The sequence below is a fragment of the Tripterygium wilfordii genome, chromosome 8, assembly GCF_013401445.1.
Source record: "Tripterygium wilfordii isolate XIE 37 chromosome 8, ASM1340144v1, whole genome shotgun sequence".
In the NCBI taxonomy this organism is placed as follows: domain Eukaryota; kingdom Viridiplantae; phylum Streptophyta; class Magnoliopsida; order Celastrales; family Celastraceae; genus Tripterygium; species Tripterygium wilfordii.
Genome location: NC_052239.1, coordinates 764,569 through 784,860, shown reverse-complemented (window position 1 = coordinate 784,860; position 20,292 = coordinate 764,569). Strand labels below are relative to the sequence as shown.

At 36.5% G+C, this 20,292-nt stretch overlaps 2 protein-coding genes and 2 long non-coding RNA genes across 12 annotated transcripts; 1 reads left to right on the top strand and 3 right to left on the bottom strand.

The window, feature by feature from the left end:
- Positions 1-490: 490 nt before the first annotated feature.
- On the bottom strand, positions 491-2,138 carry LOC120003242. Its single transcript, XM_038852132.1, has 3 exons — positions 1,857-2,138; positions 1,435-1,535; positions 491-706 (listed from the first exon to the last, which is right to left on the bottom strand). Exons 1-3 carry the CDS (start codon positions 2,059-2,061, stop codon positions 623-625), a joined length of 390 nt encoding a protein of 129 aa, XP_038708060.1. The 5' UTR covers positions 2,062-2,138; the 3' UTR covers positions 491-622.
- A 3,582-nt stretch (positions 2,139-5,720) lies between these two features.
- Positions 5,721-10,017, top strand: LOC120004269. Of its 4 annotated transcripts, none has more exons than XR_005469479.1 (3): positions 5,721-6,145; positions 6,248-6,352; positions 6,729-10,017. It is a non-coding gene; the product is annotated as an uncharacterized LOC120004269 (long non-coding RNA). The 4 variants fall into 4 exon arrangements; XR_005469481.1 differs by having other exon boundaries at positions 6,248-6,974; positions 7,102-10,017; XR_005469480.1 differs by having other exon boundaries at positions 6,248-7,218; positions 8,175-10,017.
- Positions 10,018-12,033: 2,016 nt separating this feature from the next.
- On the bottom strand, positions 12,034-16,079 carry LOC120003913. 3 transcript variants are annotated; one of them, XR_005469394.1, is made up of 5 exons: positions 15,630-16,079; positions 14,737-14,812; positions 14,477-14,609; positions 12,769-12,862; positions 12,034-12,473 (listed from the first exon to the last, which is right to left on the bottom strand). It is a non-coding gene; the product is annotated as an uncharacterized LOC120003913 (long non-coding RNA). The 3 variants fall into 3 exon arrangements; XR_005469395.1 differs by having other exon boundaries at positions 12,034-12,468; XR_005469393.1 differs by lacking the exon at positions 12,034-12,473 and having other exon boundaries at positions 12,574-12,862; positions 15,630-16,077.
- Positions 16,080-16,794: 715 nt separating this feature from the next.
- On the bottom strand, positions 16,795-20,246 carry LOC120003912 (protein phosphatase inhibitor 2-like). 4 transcript variants are annotated; one of them, XM_038853068.1, is made up of 6 exons: positions 20,108-20,246; positions 19,532-19,599; positions 19,291-19,390; positions 18,122-18,243; positions 17,758-17,931; positions 16,795-17,270 (listed from the first exon to the last, which is right to left on the bottom strand). In XM_038853068.1, exons 3-6 carry the CDS (start codon positions 19,314-19,316, stop codon positions 17,023-17,025), a joined length of 570 nt encoding a protein of 189 aa, XP_038708996.1. In that variant the 5' UTR covers positions 19,317-19,390; positions 19,532-19,599; positions 20,108-20,246; the 3' UTR covers positions 16,795-17,022. The 4 variants fall into 4 exon arrangements, with proteins under 4 accessions (XP_038708996.1, XP_038708997.1, XP_038708998.1 ...); XM_038853069.1 differs by having other exon boundaries at positions 18,122-18,234; XM_038853070.1 differs by lacking the exon at positions 19,291-19,390.
- Between the last annotated feature and the right edge of the window lie 46 nt (positions 20,247-20,292).

Here is a 20,292-nt window from a genome sequence, read left to right as displayed (position 1 = left end):
TATGATCGGTGTCACGAATTCAACGGTATTTTTTTTGTTTGAAACAAAAATCAAATTCAACATAAAAAATGTATATAATGTTTTCGATTTATATCCAACGGTTCAAGATTATTATGCATTTTTTATGTTGAATTTGATTTTTGTTTCAAACAAAAAAAATACCGTTGGATGCATAACATCAATCATAATATCAATATAATTTTTCAGATTTTTTTTAAAAAATTTAAGTTCCCTTAAAGGAACTATCGTGGGGGCTGCCGTCAAAAAAAATTACAGCAGCCCCTGTCATCCCTAACATAAGCATATGCTGGATAGCCAATTAACTATGCTTAAGCATGTCATATCAGTCATTAAACCATGATAAGTAAGTGGTGCCAGCTTCACACGCAATCACCACCCGCACTAGCAGTACTTCTCTTCAAGCATTTACCCCAACAAATTATGAATGCATGTATAAATGAGACATGCAGACATTATAAAAGTAGCCTAATTAAGTGATTTCATAAAAGAAACCCTGATTAAGTGAATTAATAGTCTAATACAAGAGTTGGAAGTCGATCTCAGAAACGAATATCTTTATTTCTCTTAAAAGTTTGTAGAGAAAAAAAAGAAGAAGAATCTCTCAGTTGGCAGATGGCACGGGTGCAGAATTAGGTTGGTGGCTTTGATCTTGCTCATCCCTTCTGTTTCCAAGCTGTGGGACCACCTACGATGGCAGGTATGATGTATCCATATTATTGAACCAACTATAACAACTAAAGCTGTCGGACCAAAAAAAAATAGAAAAAAGAAAAACTATAACAACTAAAGTACAAGATATTTAAGTAAGATCAGTAACATTTTATTCAGGAAGGCTGAAACATACCATTTATAAAGGTAAATGCAATTAAGTACTTAAGCATAACACCCAATCCATTAGTTAAAGTGGTAAGGTATGATGGTGCGTCACACTAGTGACTAGGGATCAAATCCTCTCCTCATTTTTAAAAAAAAAAAGACATTTAAGCACACTATAGTTCTTTAAATTACAAAAACACCGACTATTGTATTCACTTTTTCCAAATTTGGACAAACACATGGGAGAGAAAGATGAGAGAGAACAAAGAGAGAAGATTTTGTTTTTGTCTAAATGACTAAATTTGGAGTATTTAGTGATCTAATTGAAAATTTTTTACTTTCATAACCTAATTAATTGCAAATACCTCGTCTTTCGATTTTCAATGACCCATGTGTACTTTGGCTGTGTAAATTGTTAATTAATATCTCAATGTGACAATGACTTTGATTACAATCCATATTAGTGATTACAATAAGCATCTTTTTTTCCAATTCAAAAGCCAATGTACCCAACAAAACAAGCAAACAGGAACATAATACAAAAGCGAGCGATCAAGATTAAAAAAGAAATTTAGATCGTTTGTTAGGTTTAGCAACCTGAAATTCCGATGAATTGCAGGGATGCGATTGTGATGATGGTCTCCTTGTTCTCTTGTCAGCCTTACCACCCATTTTGGATCTCGACTCAACAACATCAACTGCCATCCGAAGCAACAATAATACATAAAAGTGTCAAAAAGAGCAAACCAAGTTAACAAAAAGATCCATAAAGCGAAAATGACTAAGCCCCAAACAAATATCTCCAAAGCTAGGCATATTCGGCATTACATATTTTATCACTCTTAACTCTAATTAATTCGAGAGTCCATGTACAAATTAAGTACAACGCCATACAATCAAAGAACAATTCCCCTTAACAAATATTCAATAAATTAAATCATCAGCTAAATCAGTACCATATGAACCCCGGATCAAACCTCAAATTGGTGATCTATGTACAAGACATTAGTATAAATTACCTGAGCTAGCATGCTTTTTCCTTCTGTGGGTCTTCAAATCTAGTGTCGACTCGGAACTATCAGGCAAATAACGATCGAGGCGAGCGTTAGTTTGGAGCATTGTGTGTACAAAAGAGGACTCCATCGCGTTCAAGAAGTGGACGTGCTTCTCGTTGGTCCATGCCGACCCGGTTTGTGAGCTCAGGCTCAGCCCCTTAAAGTCCATTGATGTGTGTTTATATGGAGGTCGCCGGGAACTATATAGCTTGATGGGTTTGTGTGTCGTCGCTGTATATGTAAGTGATCTTATGGTGTTCGGGACTTGGGAGTTGTTCGATGTATATGGTTTTATATAGGAAATAGGATAAAACCCTTCAAGGTCCTCCTCCTGATTTTTTAATTTTATTTGGGAAAAAAATCCTAGGCGTCGTCGACTCTTCCAAATTTGTACTCGCTCCTTGATCTTGACACGTATTTTCTTCTTTTCGCCCCTTTATATGTATTTGCAAAACTGAAATAAGCTTAAGAAAAAAATAACTGGGAAGATAAGGGAGGGAGAGTATGTCTCATTTGTATACTCGAGCGGGTACAGTCAACTAGCAGGAAGGAATAAAATATCTGAGGGTTAAAATTCTTCATTTTATTGAGGAAAAGATATTTTGGGATCCACGAAAAATCCCTGAATGAGAATGTAAAAAAACTTTGATGTGAAAAACAAAAAGATCTCAGGGTGCTGAGTGTTTGTTTTGATATTTTTTTTTGGGAAAAGGTGTCCTCACCCCTTATTCGGTAATCCTACCCCTAAATAACTTACTTATATTTATTATATATTATTTTATGTTTGATTTAATATTTAATTTATTTGATTTGCATGCGGTTTGATATTAAATTCACATTCCCATAATTAGTTTTCCTATCCCCATAATTGATTTTCTCACTCCCAACAATTAAAATAACTTATTACCTCTCATCCATATAGATTGGCAGGTATATTTAATGTATGCTGCAAGTTGTTCACTATACAGAGTGATCAATTCGTTTGCATAATAATACATGTACTGCACTTGTTGAACCAAAAGTTTAAGACAAATACCCGTGGACGCTTATCTGCCAAGAAAAAAGTTGACACATATACTCTCGTGAACTATCTGCATTCGAGTATATTGAACAGAAATGTATTCATTCACATGAATCAGATAGACACAGTTGTTCATCCCTCAACATCCCTCAATCACTTTAGTTGGCAATTGAAAGATGGTTACTCAATGCCTCCTATTATGATTCAATGGTTTAGATACAAGTATGATATCACAAACGAATGGGTCACTCTAGACAGTGAACAACTTGCAGCATACATTAAATGTACTTATCAATCTATATTGATGTGTTGTAATAAGTTGCTCTAATTAATTGTTAGGGGTAAGAAAATCAATTATGTGAATGTGAACATAATGTCAAATTGCATACAAAATCAAAAGAATCAAATATCAAATCAAACATAAAATAATATAAAAAATACAAATCAATTATTTTAAGGGTGAAATTACTAAATAGAGGGGTTGAGGGGACCATCTCTTTTTTCTTTTCTTTTTTTTTTATTTGTGTTTGGTGTACACGTCATATCAAATGTACTGTACCGCATTAGAACAACTGGACAAACCAATGCCGTCTTTTTGACCAAAGTCTTTTGTTTAGATTTTGATAATTTTTATTATACAGTATTTGGTTTAAGATGGGAGTTTTGATTAAGATCCTACCAATTATTATTACGATATTATTATATTCAATTGAGATATCCCAGTTTTGATTAAGATCCTACCGATTAATTTATATTAACCCTGTACTATAGATTATCTACAACCACCCTGTACTATAGATTATAAGCACCAAATTATTTTCATGAACGCACGAGCAAAAACAATTTTAGGCAAAATCACTTCAATAAAGTATTGGAGGATTGCTCCATCATTTTTTTTAAACCGAAAATAATAAAATACAAAATTGTTATTTAGATATCTTAATATAAACTTAAATTTGGGTCATCAAATTTGTGAGGAAGATAAATTTTCTATCGGATAACATAATAAATTGAGTCAAAATCTAACATATGAGCACAAAGATATTATTCTTAATGAAAATCGAATTCATGATCTTTCGAGAACATACGATTTGACCTCATATAAATTCAACTCCTCACATGGTTTGTCCTCTTGTGAATAATTGGTAGCATTGAAATTAGTTTATGAATGCCATACTCAAATTACATGTTACAATATAAGGAAATGTTTTGTATATCGAAAATGACATATAGTCCATCAGTTTAGTAATCCATGGGAGCCCAACAGGTTTATTCCACTATTTTATCCCATAATTCATTGTCCAAAATTTATTATTTTAATATAGATTTCATTGTTTTTTAAAACACAATCTAGAATTGCTTGTTTTAGTTCTAAATCCATTGTTTTTGAAATTTCATTGAAAAAAAATAATGGAATTAAGATCCACCAGATAAAACTCATTGACAATGAATCTTATTAGAATGAGCTTTATGCGTTGATTTCGAATATGTCATTTTTTTTAAAAAAAATCTATCATGTATTTGTGAGTTAAAACGTTTTAAAATTTCGTTTAATATACTTAGGCTCTCATGAGCTACCTATCACTACTGTTTTGTATATTATTGCTCTTTTTGAAGAAAATTAGAGAAACTCATTGGTATTTGTATTAAGGAGTTATTGGTTGTACTAAATTTATATCTTAATACTATTTTATACCGTTGAATAATGTAGATGCTATAATCTACAATTGTTGAATAGTCAACGCAATTTGTCTTGAGTCTTTTACAGCGAGTCCTGTGAACAAAGTGAGGTTGATGGTGAAAAACTTGGGCATTGGTGAGGTAGCTGCCAAAAAACCTCTGAAGATCAAGTCAGTCAATCGAAAAGAGGTTGATCAAGACAAGTATGTGAGAATTGTAAAGCATGAGATGTAGATGAGAAATATGGGTGATGAAGTATGATGGATCGATCTAGGATGCAAGGTAAAGAAGGATGGAAACAAGTTGAAGGTTGAAGAATGTGAGAGTTTCGACTATATGTGCATGAGATTGAACATGCCACTCTTTGAAGAAGGAGGGGGCTTTTATAGTGGAGTATGAGTTGACCAAGACTGACATTGGTGGTACAAGGGCACATGTCGCAGGTGGTCATAGGAAGGTGGTGTCGAGTGTCAGGGCACGTGGTTTATTTTGATTGGTCAAGGAAGAGATGGTACAAGGGTCAGATATTGGTTGTTGGTACACTAACTCAATGTGCTTGGCTTAGAGGCGGTATTTGTCTTATTGAGGCTAGGTCCAACAACGGTTTTAGATAGCCATTGCCTCGGTATGGTTCGGTTGTACAATTGACATGGTATGGATCGTATATATGCATGAATCACGATATGCAATGGAGTTGGGATGGATGGTTTATACATGAGGTGAGTATGACCAATGTTCGCCAACTGTTCATAGCGTTGATCGAGTTAGGCGTTGATCAACTTGGTCGTGGATCGATTTGTTGATCGTTGATTGATTTGGGCTTGGACGCTCGAGTATGAGTCGCTTGTGGGCTTTTGGACGCAGATGGTCTTGTCCGATTTGGGTTCGTCTTGTTCGATATTGTCGAACAAATTGTGCGTCAAGTGACGTCTCGTCAACTTTGCTGAGTGGGTCCTATGTTGACTGGAAAAACTGTCATGATGATTTTTGGCCACTACAAATAACAAAATATTAAAAATTACTTAATGGTATTCAAAAAAATTAAAAATTGAGAATTTTCGAACCGTGAAACTAATATTCATTTAATTTAATATTAAGCTGCCCAAGTAGCGTTAGAGGTATGCATCTTTTCATAGTTCATACGCAACACGCCCGAGCAAGCCTTTCTTCCCAAGCAAGCCCTAGATAGTCCCCGTTCCATTCTCGTAAACTCATGGTTGATGGTTTGATAAATTTGACAATTTCTACAGTGTCTCTGATTCACACACTGTGCCAACTCGCTAGTTAAAACCTATAATTTGATCTCCGTTACTGCTTTCATGGACACAATTTTTGTTCGCGCTTTCTTTGTCTTAACGATTCTCTCATCTCCATCTTCCTCATCGGTAAAATATGATGCAGTCGTCCTCTCCCCGCCGGTAACAAGTGGCGATGCTCGAACGAATGCTACATAATTCAATCAGGATCTATGAGTCGACGATTATCAGGGCGTTGTGGCTGCCTCCGAGTACATGCCGTAGTTCCTCTCTCCGTATTCGGCAATTCGCTTCTAGTATGTGTCTTCTGCTTTGTCTGCTATTGATTTTTGTTGCCTCTGTGTTTTTAGGTTTTGTCTTTATTGTTTAACTGTTTTGGTTTGTTTTGGTTCACACAGGCCACAGCATCTCCTAGTTGACATCATCCGGTCCTTGTATGCACCCCTTCGAGTAGCAGGCGATGGTTCAACAGCAGTACGTCTTCCATCAACGGATTCTTTCTCGTGCGTACGCTTCTTCTGCTCTGTCTTAGATTCCTCTTTTTCTATATTTTGTTCTGTGTTTTTAGGTTTTTCTATGTAGTTCAATTGTTTTGGAATTTTATAATTGTATTAATCTAACCTGAAATCACTGGAATGAAAACGCATTGAGCAACGAAATGCTAATTTTCAAGCACTTGAGCAGGGTATTTGAGTGTCTGATAACTATGTGAGTATAAATTTGAACAAGATTGTTAGTGGGAGCCAAAAACTTGGATATGCTATGATGATGCAAAGAGAGGAATGTCTTATTCTTGATTTCATTTCGTTTGAATTTTGTATTGACTGAATTTTTCGGATAATTTACATGATAACTTAAGAAAGTCAAAAGGAATTGCAGGAAAACGGGGTCTAATCTGAGGAGGATTTTTTGGCGGATTGCATACTACTTGGTTGGATTGGTTGTCAACCTGTGGAGGCAACATTTGTTACTATTGGAAAAATTCTTCCTTATGTTTTCTTCTTGCAGTGTTTCAGTGCTTATTATATGAATTTATGTTCTGAGGTAATTGGATCTGCAGTTGTCTGACTAATAAAATGTAACTTGATTGAACAATATGAAGAATTGAGGAAACTTCGATTGCCTGTAAGTTCACCTCTCCTGCTCCCAGTTTTTACCTGCTGCTAGTACACACTTGGACTGCGTTGAACTTTCATTGTTCTTGAAAGTTCATTTTATGGTTTTTCCTCTTTTACCATTTTTCTTTCTTCAGGTATTTAATTTTTAAAATAATTCTTGATGCTCATTGGCACAAGCCACAAGGAAATGTGATAGTTGAACTATGAATCAGGTCCTCTACTCCTCTGCACACAAAATTAAAGCAGCCTAGGTAAACATTGACAGATTGCTGTTTTTCAAAAAAAATAATTTATGCACATTGCCATGTATTTGTGGACTTGCGTTCTTGACTTTGTTTTCTTCTTTCATATCTGTGCATCCTTGAAGTAAGAGTAATATGTTTCAAGGCTATTTATGGTATATGTTCCTTGTATCGTACTCAAGGCAGTGAAAATATCCTGAATATATGACTTTGCAACTGTATGTAACTGTTAGTTTATCAGCATATCCCACTTCACAGTAATTGATTATCATTTTCACCTATTTTGTGTTAAACATGTCTGGTAATCGAAAAACATAAGTGGAACATACAAGTACACTTTATATGGTGCTGAAATGTTCTTAGAACAAAAGCACCGTCAAACTCAAAACAATTTTCCTGTACTGATGCTATATTTTTTCAAAATCCATTTCAAATGCTCTTTGCCTTTTTACAAATCCATTTATATTTTGCTGTTATGAATGAAAATCTTACATGAACAGCTGATGTTCTCTGGACTCACTCCTTTTATTCGAAATGCTTCTATGCATGGGCATGGTTACATATGTTGTCATGTGATTGAAGATAATTGTGGCTCATTTATGGTAACTAGATCTCTCTGTCATTGCTATGTATTCTGCATGGGACTACCGTGTCTTCAAGAGATTTGCTAGATTCCATTTCAACTGGTGAAGTAATACCTGACAAATTGGTGAAGTCGATGTTAGGTGCTAGGTTTGCGGCAACTGAATTGGAATCGTAGGTTTTTCAAGATCTGATTCATCAACAATAAATGTTTTTTAAACACTTTTATTAAATGAAGCAAGGAAAACAATTATTAACATATATGTGTCAGTCTGTGTGCTGTTTATCAGATTTTCTATGCATTGGTTGACACCACTCTTTTTGAGGAACAACCACCTCCATCCTGGGACACAAGTTCTATTATTGCTGTGTTGAAAATACAGGATTTCAGGTGGAAGAATATGAAGGGTACACATTGGCAGATCCAGTTTAGTCATCTTGCACACTATGGTGCAGGTATGTTTGAACCGACCTTATGGTTATATTGTGATGACAGTTTGTGCATTCTTTCTTCTTATGCAAACATGGTCGTTCAGCATCATACTATTTTGATGCTACTGGGCTCAGTTTCTTCACGCACGAGAGTACGTGCATTTGGTTAACTGTAAAGAAACATTTATTTAATTCACTAGTCAAATTATTGTTTATTCTTTTTGTACTCTTTTTCTTTGGGTTGCGCTGCGCCATCTGTGTGCTGCTTACTAAAATTCTTTCTTTTGTTTAAAAAAAATTCACAAGTCAAAATATGTCAGACAAGGAAAAATAAGAGGGGGTAGCAGGCTTGCCATGAGCTACATGAGCTATCTATGAGAATTTATAACCACCCACTCTCTTGCCAACACAACTGGACTCCCTGCCTCCCTGGTGTTTTTATGCTCTTTTGCTAGTTATTATGAAGTGTTTGCATTCCATAAATGGAACTTTTAATGAGTTAATGCAAAGCCTTGTTAACATTTATCATTCTCAAACCTATGTACTTTATATGTTGTTTTCTGTTGATTGACAGAATATGAATCACTAATATTTAAATTTACATCTGTTGTGGGTTTTCTGGAGGGCTCATACTGTGAGGCTGGCATGTGGTTGAGTTATGGAGTTCAGTGTTTATTTTTTTTAAAATCTCACTTGCAGGTTACTGTAGCTACTTGTATGCAAAATGCGACACAGTGAACAAATGGTAAAATCTGTGCCAGGAGTATCGACTTTCGCTAGTTATAGGAAAGGCCCTTAGAACAAAATTTTTATTGCATGAGTAGACAAAGAACCAGCTGATTTGTTGAAGAATCTAGTGAAGGATGGGATGGTAAGGTAATATTCCAAAGGTAGGATACTTCCTGCTATAACTAATTATTGGGATTTGAGTAAAATGAAAACTAATAATTTGGATAAACTAAAGCTACTGGAAAATAAGCAAGAAGCTATCTTACTCTTGATGGAATGATGAAATTAGAGGCGGGAAAGTGTGAAATTCAATGAGAGCTGGAAATCAAATGAAGAGTGGAGATAATAGGGTGGGTAGAGGAATATTAAAAGAGCCGAAGATAATCTATGCCTGTTAAAGAATGCAATAGGTGATGTGCACTTCAGTCTCATCCGAGTGCTGCCAGGTAAGATTAATGCTTCTCGTAATTATGAAATCTTGCGAAGTATTAGCAATGTGAAAAGGTAAGATTAATGCTTCTCATAATTCGTTGGGTGTTTGCTTGCCTAATTGCCTGAAATGAACATGGAATAAGGTTTATAGAATTTAATTTTTTTATATTTTTTATAAATTATCAGTAGTTAAAATGGCTTCTGATTTGATTGGTGTGCTTTCCTTTTTATTTCCATTGCATTCAATGGTTTATTTAGCAAATGTTTTGGGGTTTCACCTATAGCATGGGGATCAATTTACAGATGACCGAGTGCTTATTCCTGATTTGCCATTTGGTGAGATAATTTTCACCCATACCTAGACATTTAAGGGCTCATGCAACGGAAAAATTAAGTTAAAATCTCTCTTTCAAGGTAGTTGGGGTTATTGGGTTCATGAGATCTATAGATGAGAGAATGTTGAAGCTCCTTCAGAGCTTATTATTGTTTGTCATGTTCAGTGATTTTGTTGTTGTGCATGGAAACTGTACTAGTTATGTCTATATCTGAATATTCATACTTATTCCTAGGATCATGATAATACTGTTGACTTAAGATCCCGGGAAAAATAATGGGCAGAAGTGCAAGGTTACATTTTTTGTGTTTTTTTATGCTGATACGATGAAGGTATTTATGCAGTGTTGCAAAAAAAATTTGGGCACTTGTCCTTTGGGTTTTATTGTCAAGTCGTCGTTTTTTTCTTCCATTCATTTATATGAATTCCACCAGTCGCAAGTTCTTTTTAATTGTCTGCAAGATTAGTATGGAGAGTGTCATCGTGTTTGTTATTCATACGAGGATTTTTTTTTTTTTTTTCCTGATGAACTCATATGAGGATAGTTACAGGCTTAACATTTGTGCGATATGGGCCTGTTTAAGGTTTTCCTGAATTGATATTTGGGCCTTCAACGTTGGTCTTTTGTTCAGTTAAATTAGGCCCGGACATAGAAGGCCGGATATATAGGTGGGCCGCACCACTGTTGTGGTTTGAAAATTTAAATGGGCTGTGGGTTTTGTGCGCCTTTAACCCATTTAGGAAAACTTTAGTAACACCCCACTTTTTACTAAAAACACCCTATCAACTGAGTTTTACAAGGGATGGTCAACTCAAATTAAGGCATTAAGGTGTCTTTAGTAAAAGCTGGGGTGTGACTAAAGTTTTCCATCCAATTTATCTTACATGAATGATATTTGGGCCTGTGATACCTGGAAATGGGTTCAGGCCCATTCCATTTTGGGCCTGACATGCGTAAAATTGGGCCTTGGCCCATTCTATTTGGGGACTGAGAGTCAGAGCCTAACTAAATTGAGCCCATTTGATTTTGGGCCTGAAATACATAAAATGGGCCCAGACCCATTGGATTTTTCATTTTGGGACTGAGATATTTGGAATTGGGCACAGGCCCATTCCATTTTGAGCCTGAGATACGTAAAATTGGGTCTAGGCCCATTCTATTTTGGGACTTAGAGTCAGATCCTAACTAAATTGGGCCCATTCGATTTTGGGCTTGAGAAAAGAGAAATTGGGCCTGAGAGCCCAACCAGATTGGGCCTAAGAGTCCAACCAAATTTGGCCCAGGCCCATTTGTTTTTGGTCCTTAGTTACCTTAAATTTGGCCCAGGCTCATTACATTTTGGGCCTGATATACGTGCAATTGGGCCAAGGCCCATTAGAATTTGGGCCTGACAACACAACCAAATTTTGCCCGGCCCATTCGATTTTGGGCTCGTGATACCTGAAATTGGGCATAGGCCCACCCCATTTTGGGCCTGAGACACTTCTAATTCGTTAGGCCCATTCGTTTTGGGCCGAGTTACTCGAAATTGGGCCCAAGCCTTTACGATTTTGGGCCAGGGCCACTTTACCAGGCCCATCTAAATTAGGACCTTAATAGCGAGCCTATCCTCAGGATCAGTTAAATGTTAAAGTATGCCCGATCCAAGTGGGGCGGACAACTAGATGGGCTGTATGACTTGCTTAGTCGGCAAATTTTAAATGGGACGTAAAATCTGATTAGAGGGCTTTGGCCCATTCAAAATTTTTAAGGAACTAAGGTACATTTGTGCCTTTGGCAATATTTCAATTAACATAGGCTTAAACAAAATTTAGTCGTTATGTTCCATTAAAAAGTGGGCCAGACATCTAGATGGACCTTATGACTTCATTGTCAGAAAATTTGTCGCAGTTAAAATACTAAGTGGGCCGGATATCTAGATGGGACTTTTCAATTGCTAATGGGCTATAGGCTTTAGAATTTGTTTGCCTTATGCCCATTTTTAACAAACCAAATATCTTTTGGAGTTGGCCTCAAGTCTTACGTCCAGTTAAAATAAGCCCAAACCAAATCCGGATGGGCTTCATTACTGTTAAGGCCTAAGCTCTACCTTTTTGGGCCTTGCGTCCAAATGAAATTTGCCTAAAATGATGAGCCTGGCAATTGGGTTTGGGCATACGAAAAATTAAAGGGTAACTTTAATCACATCCCTACATTTACTAAAGACACCCCAACTTAAATTGATCATCCCTTATAAAAATTAGTTGACGAGGTGTCTTTAGTAAATGTAGGGGTGTGACTAAAGCTACCCAAAATTAAAACATACAAAACTAAGTGCCCAAGAAAAAATTAGTTACATTCAGGCCTTAAAACCCTTTTAGAGAGTTACTAATAGATATCTTAGAGCAAGAGGAGTTTAAAATGCACTCTATTTTTGGGGATTTTGAGAGGTTCTTTGTTTTGATTAATGGTATTCTTTTTTTTAGTCATTACTCGAACCTTGTAATGATTCAAATCCTAAAGAGAGAAATACTAATAAGCCAATTGGGGATGGAGAGAATGTTAATAAGAAATGAACCTAAAACAATCAGCTACATGCACACATTCCGAAAGGATAAAAGCAAAAGAAAGTTAGGAACATACCTATGCCCTATGGAGCTCCTACGAGTTGCACGGGTTCGCCAACTTCAAAAAGTCCTTTATCATCTTCAGCCCACATGGGTTCATTATGCACAATGTTCCTAAAGGCCGACTCGAAATCCTCCTTCAGCTATACTGTTCATGTCATCATTGTAGAGCTCCAAGAAAAAAAAAAAAAAAAAAGCACAAGGATAGCTGGACACTTGCGACCAACAAACATGCTGAAAAAAAATTCTTAGTGGAGGATATAATGGTAATGGATTAATGGTCAGATATCCAGAACATACTTGGTCAAGTATTTCTGATAAATTAAATGCATTAGTTTGCTCTAAAAAGTGACAAGAACTTAAAATGACATATACCGAGGACCCAGCAGAAACGATCCTGAAAGAAACTAATGACCAATAAATGTATGAGTTCGTAGCTGAACCTGAATTAAATGGCCATTTGATCTCCTCATCTCCATGTCCTAATTGAATATGCTCCATGATTTATCTGTCTCTTCTGAACCTAAAGCCCAACCACTGCAAACAAATCAACTGAAATCTCTTAGGACGTGTTGCATAGAGGATATAGTTTGAAATAATACAAAAACATATGCAATTTAAAGTAATCATACATACAATTTAAAATAATCATGAGAGCTAACATAAGAAATCACACTAGCTATACATCAAACACTTTCCTGCACCAAAGATAAAATGCAACAAAAAACCACAGCACCCCCATTGAGGATACAGTATCAACTGCTGCAGCAACAGTGGCTGATGAATATCTGAAGGGAGATAGAAAACTCTCTCACTTTCTTGCACTTTGATTGCTACATAATGCACTCTCCTAGTCCTAGATATAATACCTAGATGGAGAGTAAGGGCCAAAGTGCATAGCGAATGAAGCTCCATTCCGAGCTTTTGTAATGCATAACCTATCATGCACCGTGCGAAGAAATAAAGCTCAAAGGAGATTTTTTTTTTTTCCCTTATGAAACAAGAGTATTGATGGCAAGCACGCTGTAAGCTGTCATTTCATCCTTCAAATCCTGCTCTTTCAGAATGATAGTGCATAAAAGTTATAACACAAGCTGATTAAATTCATTCAAGATGCCAGCAATCTCAGGCCAATCTTATACAAATCCCCACCAAAACTTTCGTTAAAAAATCATGGGCAAACAAAAAAATGCTTGATAAACACCTAAAACATGGTTGATATCTTCTTCACATAAGCTATCAGCAAAAGAAATAAGAGGAACTATACTACATTTAGGCATGTTAAAGATCAATGGGTATCACCTAATGTAGAACAAGATATTGAAGGTAACTTTGCGGGAGGCAAGTTCAAATCTCAAACAGAAACGGATCCACATACAGCGTTGTATGCTATGCCAAATTCAGTTCTATACAGGGGCGAAGCTATGTATATGTGAGGGGGCGCAGCTGACCGCCTGACCCCCCTCAATTTTTTAATTAGCGTTAAGTATATGGTAATTCTAAAAAAGACCCCCCTGAATTTTCAATTTGGACCCCCCTCTTGTAAAAAATTATGCTTAAATGGTTGAAACAAGAATACATGTGACAATTATTACTTATCATATTTTATAAACTTTTAAATTTAAGTGTTATTTTTCGTACTTTCGAAGGTATAATTAATAGATCATCTAAAAAAAATTCTGGGGGCGTTGCCCCCAGACTCCCACTTAGCTTTGCCACCCTAACATGAAATCTAGTGTCCACCCCGACGACCCCCCTCCTAATATGTCCTGGCTTCGCCCCTGGTTCTATATGTCCTTAGGCTACCATCAAAATCAGGAATTATTGTGTGATCCTTCTCCACGAATCAAGCATAATTTCATAACATTACATGTTAAGACAATTTCTTGCGTACTAAAGTGAGAAAAACAGTTTTTCACAATTCACAGTTCATTCAGTCTACATCAAGACAGCCTTATTTAGTTATTTCTGACTAAAACTACATACTCTTGACAGTCATACTGAGCTATTCACTCCAAATATCTAAAATAAGCAGCCACGGCTTTAATACAGCATTTGTCCCAGGTCTCAGAACATCTAGGTTCTACGTAACAAAAACAGATCTATCTACGAACTCTTGTCTGCATGAAATTTGAATATTTGATTGGTTACCTCAAATTTGGTCAACTTCGTTCTTGGATTGAGCCGAAATTTCCTTGATCAGTATCCGCCTTTCAATGTGCGTGCAGAGGGCCTGATTCCTTGTACCCATGAGCATCAAGAACTATTTTGAAAATTAAAATATCTGAAGAAAGAAAAATGGTAAAAGAAGAAAAACCATAAAATGAACTTTAAAAACAATGAAAGTTCAACCAAGTCCATGTTTGTACTAGCAACAGGTAAAAAACCGGAAGCAGGAGAGGTGAACTTACGGGCAATAGAAGTTTCCTCAATTCATCATATTATTCAATCAAGTCTTTCAGATTATACATTGTATTTGTCGGAAAACTGCAGATCCAATGACCTCAGAACATAAATTCACATAATAAGCACTGAAGCACTGCAAGAAGAAAACAAAAGGAGGAATTTGTCCAATAGTAACAAATGGTGCCTCCACAGGTTGACATCCGATCCAACCTAGTAGTAAGCAATCCGCCAAAAGCAACCAAAATATTCCTTGGTGATATGCCACCTCAATGTCATAGAAGGGAATCCTCCAAAAATATTCCTAGGACTCCTCTAAGGGGTTTGTATAGTTGCAAGAATATGTTCCACAAGATAGATCACCTCAAGTAGGTGCTACCCTATCCCTCTTTCAGCGAATATATGAGTTGTTTTAAACTATTATTTTTAAGGAGTCGTTTTAAACTATTCTAGTCCTCCGATAAATAACTTTCTCATGCCCATAGGCCCCACACAATACCACTGTTTGCAAATCTATAGAATAAGAACCTCCTCATATTAGACCCCTTTCCCTGCAATTCCTTACACCTTTCTTAAGTTACCGTGCAAATTATCAGACAAATTCAATCAATATGAAAATCAAATGAAATAATGAAATCAAGTATAAGACATTTCTCTCCTTGCATCATCATAGCATATCCAAGTTTTTGGCACCCACTAACAATCTTGTCCAAATTTATTGTCACATACTTATCAGACATTCAAATACCCTGCATATCATCGCTTGATGCGTTTTCATTCCAATGACTTCAGATTAGACTAATACAATTACAAAATTGAACTACATAAAAAACCTTAAAACGCATAGAACAAGAAAGAGAAAACGAGGAATCTAAAGACAGAGCAGAAGAAGCGTACGCACGAGAAAGAATCCGGTGATCGAAGACGTACAGTTAAACCATCGCCTGCTTCGGAGGGGTACAAGGCTCGGATGATCGTCAACTAGGAGATGCTGCATGAACCAGAGAATTTATGGAGCCAATCGTTCGCATCGCCCCTCGTTACCGGCAGGGAGAGAGAACGACTGCATCATGTTGTCCGACGATGAGGAGGATAGAGATGAGCCGGTAACGAGTTGTCCGATGATGAGGAAGATGGAGATGAGAGGATCGTAATACGAGAAATCGAGAGAAAGCGAGAGAGGCCACAAACAAAAATTGTGTCCATGAAAGCAGTCATCAAATTCTAGGTTTTAACTAGCGATTAGAGGAGGGGTGAATTAGAGACGATGGCTCGGTGACTATCTAGGGCTTGCTTGGGAAGAAAGGCTCGCTCGGGCGAAGCGCGTATGAAGAGATGCGTACTTCTAACGCTACTTCTCGTGCAGCTTAATATTAAATTAAATGAAAATTAGTTTTACTTTTACAGTTCGAAAACTTCCAAGCCCATTTTTTTTTTAATGTTTTATTATTAACCGGTATAAATTATTCAAAATAATATATATTTATAATTCTCTCATTCATAAATTTACTTAATCTAAGTGACACACCAGTCAATAACTCCATGCAAAAGGCAACAATGCAAAGCTTTGTAGAGCAAAACATAAATATTACATCTCCAACCTCATATGAGGAATCCATTTTGGACAACCGGCATAATCTAATGATACAAAGTTCTTAACTATAAAGCTTATTACGTCTCCAAATTTAATACGATATACTATGGGTATCCATTCAATAGTGTGATACAGTGCCTAAATGAAGTCATCTTGACGGGCTTTTGTCATTAGTGTGACCAAGTGACGGTACAAAATGGGAACGGATCCAAGAAAATCTCAAATAAAAATATAAAATCCAACTCAAACTTTTGCGCAACCACCCAAAATAAAGTCTTAAAAAAACACCTATATGATACCATCCAACAAATGAACTGTTTCTTACATAGTTACATTCACAAGCTATCCACATGTATAACATCATTCATCTTCCTCTTTTTTCTTTTCTTTTCTTTTCTTTTTCTTTTTTTTAAAAAAAGATCAATTCTAGAGCACCTAGATAGGTGAACCCATTATCGAATAAGCAGGCAGAGAATCCACAAAAAGGTTGGGTTTATTTCCTTTAAATCCTTTCAGAGAAAATATCTGCAAATTGATCACAACAAAGCGAGATATGGGAGGGAGTGTATATGTACAAATACTGTCATTTGCAGAAGACCAAACAGTAATTAGATGATTGTTTTATATGCTAGAACAACAACGAGGAGTTTGAGAAAGAGAAACCCAATTTCACTTGAGTGTCAGAATCCCTTGGTGGCTTCTAAGCACCATTAGTTGGATGTGAAGCTGACTGTTTAGGTGAAGTTGAGTTACCTTCTTCGATGTCTATATCTCTCACTCCAGCGCTTAAGGATGAAGAAGAATCACATTTCCCATCTTTATCTTCGACATCATCGTCTTCATCCTCAAGGAATGAACCCTTACGTCGCAGTTCTTTGACCTTCAAAAACTCATCGTAGTGTGCTTGCCTGTGCTTCTTGAAATTTGCACTCCTATCCGACTCGGAATCTGATGACATCAGAACAAATGAATCCAATAGCTATGCCTTGAAAGTAACTGTAGATGCATATACCATGAGTTTGTGGTTGTTGGGGGGCAGGGGGAATGGGCTTGGCATGTCTAGCATGTGAAATAACAAAGAAGGCGAATTTGGCAACTTAAACGAAATTCATTAATTTCTGCATTAGTAAGTTCACCCCAAAAAGCAGCTGCCCCTTTCACATATCTCAAAAACTAGACCTAATAAGAATATAAAACCTCTTTAACAGCTATACGTAGTTCTCCACTACCATCATAGCCTTTATTTTGTTTTACAATATACATCGCTGAAAATGATCTCCAACGACAAAACATCATTTTTTTTGTACACAAGACAAAGCATCCTTAATTGTATGCATAGAATGAAGATGCTGAGATACAGTGGCTATCAACTATCAACCAAAATTTAGGGAAGTAAAACAATATGATTCATGCAAAAAGTTTCAACTTCAGATACCTCCATCTTGCTCCATAGGATCAGCTTCATCTTCAGATGAAATCCAGCCAGTAGGTCTCCTAGTGGAGTTTCCACTTGAGGAGGCCACATCATTCAAAGCAGTCATTAACTCTTCAGCACGCATCGCGTCACCTGCACACTCGTCAAAGCTGCCACAGATAGGGGACAGAGAACCTACAATTATCAACACATGTCAGGAACAGAAAGCTTCTACTCCACATAGTACTATCGCCTATGTTAAGCACCTTAGTTAGGCATATTTGTAACATGCAGACAGTAACTACTGTGCAATGTGTGCATACCTGCACATATGTACATTGACCTGGAATCTACAGAACACGTAACAATGCAGAGATCAACATACCATCATCATCGACCATGCGGTGATATGGAGTCTTTGGTTCAGTGATTTTCTGCCTTACAGGCTTATTTGCCTCAATTTCCACCAGATTTGTCTCATCCCATCTTACTCGCCCCCTGTTACCCCTACAAAATGATGAAGTTACTTTAAACTTCATTATTTAAGTATACTTGCAGTCTACAGAAATTAAAAAAATTTCAACATGCTTCACAGGAAATGCCAATAAGTAACTGCACTAGTAGAGTAAATACAACACTGAAAGATCATGAAGCAAAAATGGAAACAGGAAATTCGAATAACATTTCAAGCACACAACACTTGTTCCTGTAACTGCGTATGGTTATGGCTTAAGCATTATGATAAGACTGTGTGATATTTATGCTGGGCAGTACAATTGTAAGGTTCTTTTTTGCAGAACCATACCATGTAAAGAATGTTTATAATCTTTGTATTCAGCACAGATACATTGTATCTACAAATTTGAAAAAGTAGCTGGACATGAGACAGAAAATGATATTGACATCATAAGGTATCAAGTGCACTGTAATAAAAAATGCCCTAACATTTTTATGCAAGATGAAAAGAGGGGGCAGGAAAAACCCAACTGACTTTAAGACAGATTAGACACACATGACAAGTAAGTAGTAACACATGACATGCTACAAAGTCCTAAAATTAGCAATGTCATGGTTCTCCATCTCAATGATCTTTGGAAATTCACTGCATACAATTTCCCTCAGCATATGTCCTTGTACAATACCAGAGACAACCATTTGTTTGCATGTTTCCCAGCAACGATATACCAGTGGCTTCTACAGGGTCAGTAGTGAAAGGAAAATCTACCATCTCATGAACCATCTGATATCATATTTCTCATAGCCTTCCCCCTTGGAATCATCAGTCTACGATACACTATATCTCTTATATCTCTCTATTCTACATGAATACATCTATCAACTGATCTTAGTTCACAAAAATATTTCCCAATTAGTCAAAAGCCCAGCAACCCTTTTTATTACCTTCTTTTGTATTTATTTTGCGACGTGAGAGAAAATATAGGTATTGATCAACAAACAGCTTGGTATACTTCCTTATAGCATCTGATTCTGACAAAATCAGAAAATGTCCCAAAATAACATAATTGAAGAAAATCCAAAGGGACAAGTTCTCACATAGATTTAACCAAAGCTACCCCCATGGCATTTCATTAAACAAGCAAACAAGAGCAAGATTTATGAAGTCTCCTCGGCTTGAACTAGTACAAATATAATGCTGCACCAAATGTCCAAGAATCACTTGTACCACAAATGAATCAATTAAATGGGAAATCTATGATGTACTGGATTGGAAATCTTGATAGAATAATCGTAAAAGAGGGGACAAAAGAAAATCAGAACAGAAAGGCAATAGTACTCCATTGTTCGGAACTGGTTGTCTCCTCAAACACTGGTACCACGCCAAGCAATTGTTCAATGATCTCACTGTAACATCAGAATCATGGAATCAAGTTACAATGCTTAAACTCAAACAAGTAAGGCCACCAATGCAATCAATACCATTCAAGAAACTAAACTTCTATTTTGCTAGAATCCTTTCAGGGGACAAAAAAGAGACATAGTTTTTTTGTTCATGGAACAAATAAATTGAAAACGACGCAATAAAACCGTTTTACAAATGGCAAGAACTTCTCAAAGCCCTAATTTTCACAAACTGCTACACAATGAATCAAAAGATGAGTTCTCGATGCCATTGAAAAATAATTCAGAAAGAAAGACAAGATATCCTTAAAATTCCATTTCACACCCTAGAAATCCGCAGAAAATTCAAAGAATTAACATTCAACGAAATATTTAACTCCACCAAATCCAATTTCACAACCGACCCCTACCCTTACTTTTATCGTCCGAAGTTCCTCATGAATCAAACAGATCGTAGACAGCGGAAGAAAGCATTTCACAATAAAAATAAGAACAAGAGAGAGATCCGTACCTGTCAATTCGTCCTCCTCATCCTCTTACTATGGAATTTTCGTCTTTTTCATCCTCTAAAAGACTAAAACGTGTTGCAGCTTGCGACTCCTTCTTCTACAGTCTTTTGTTTTCCAAGAGTACCCTTCCATAATGTCAAAAGACAAAAGGTTGGTTCCGGGGCCTGCAGTACAGCAGAAGTCAAAA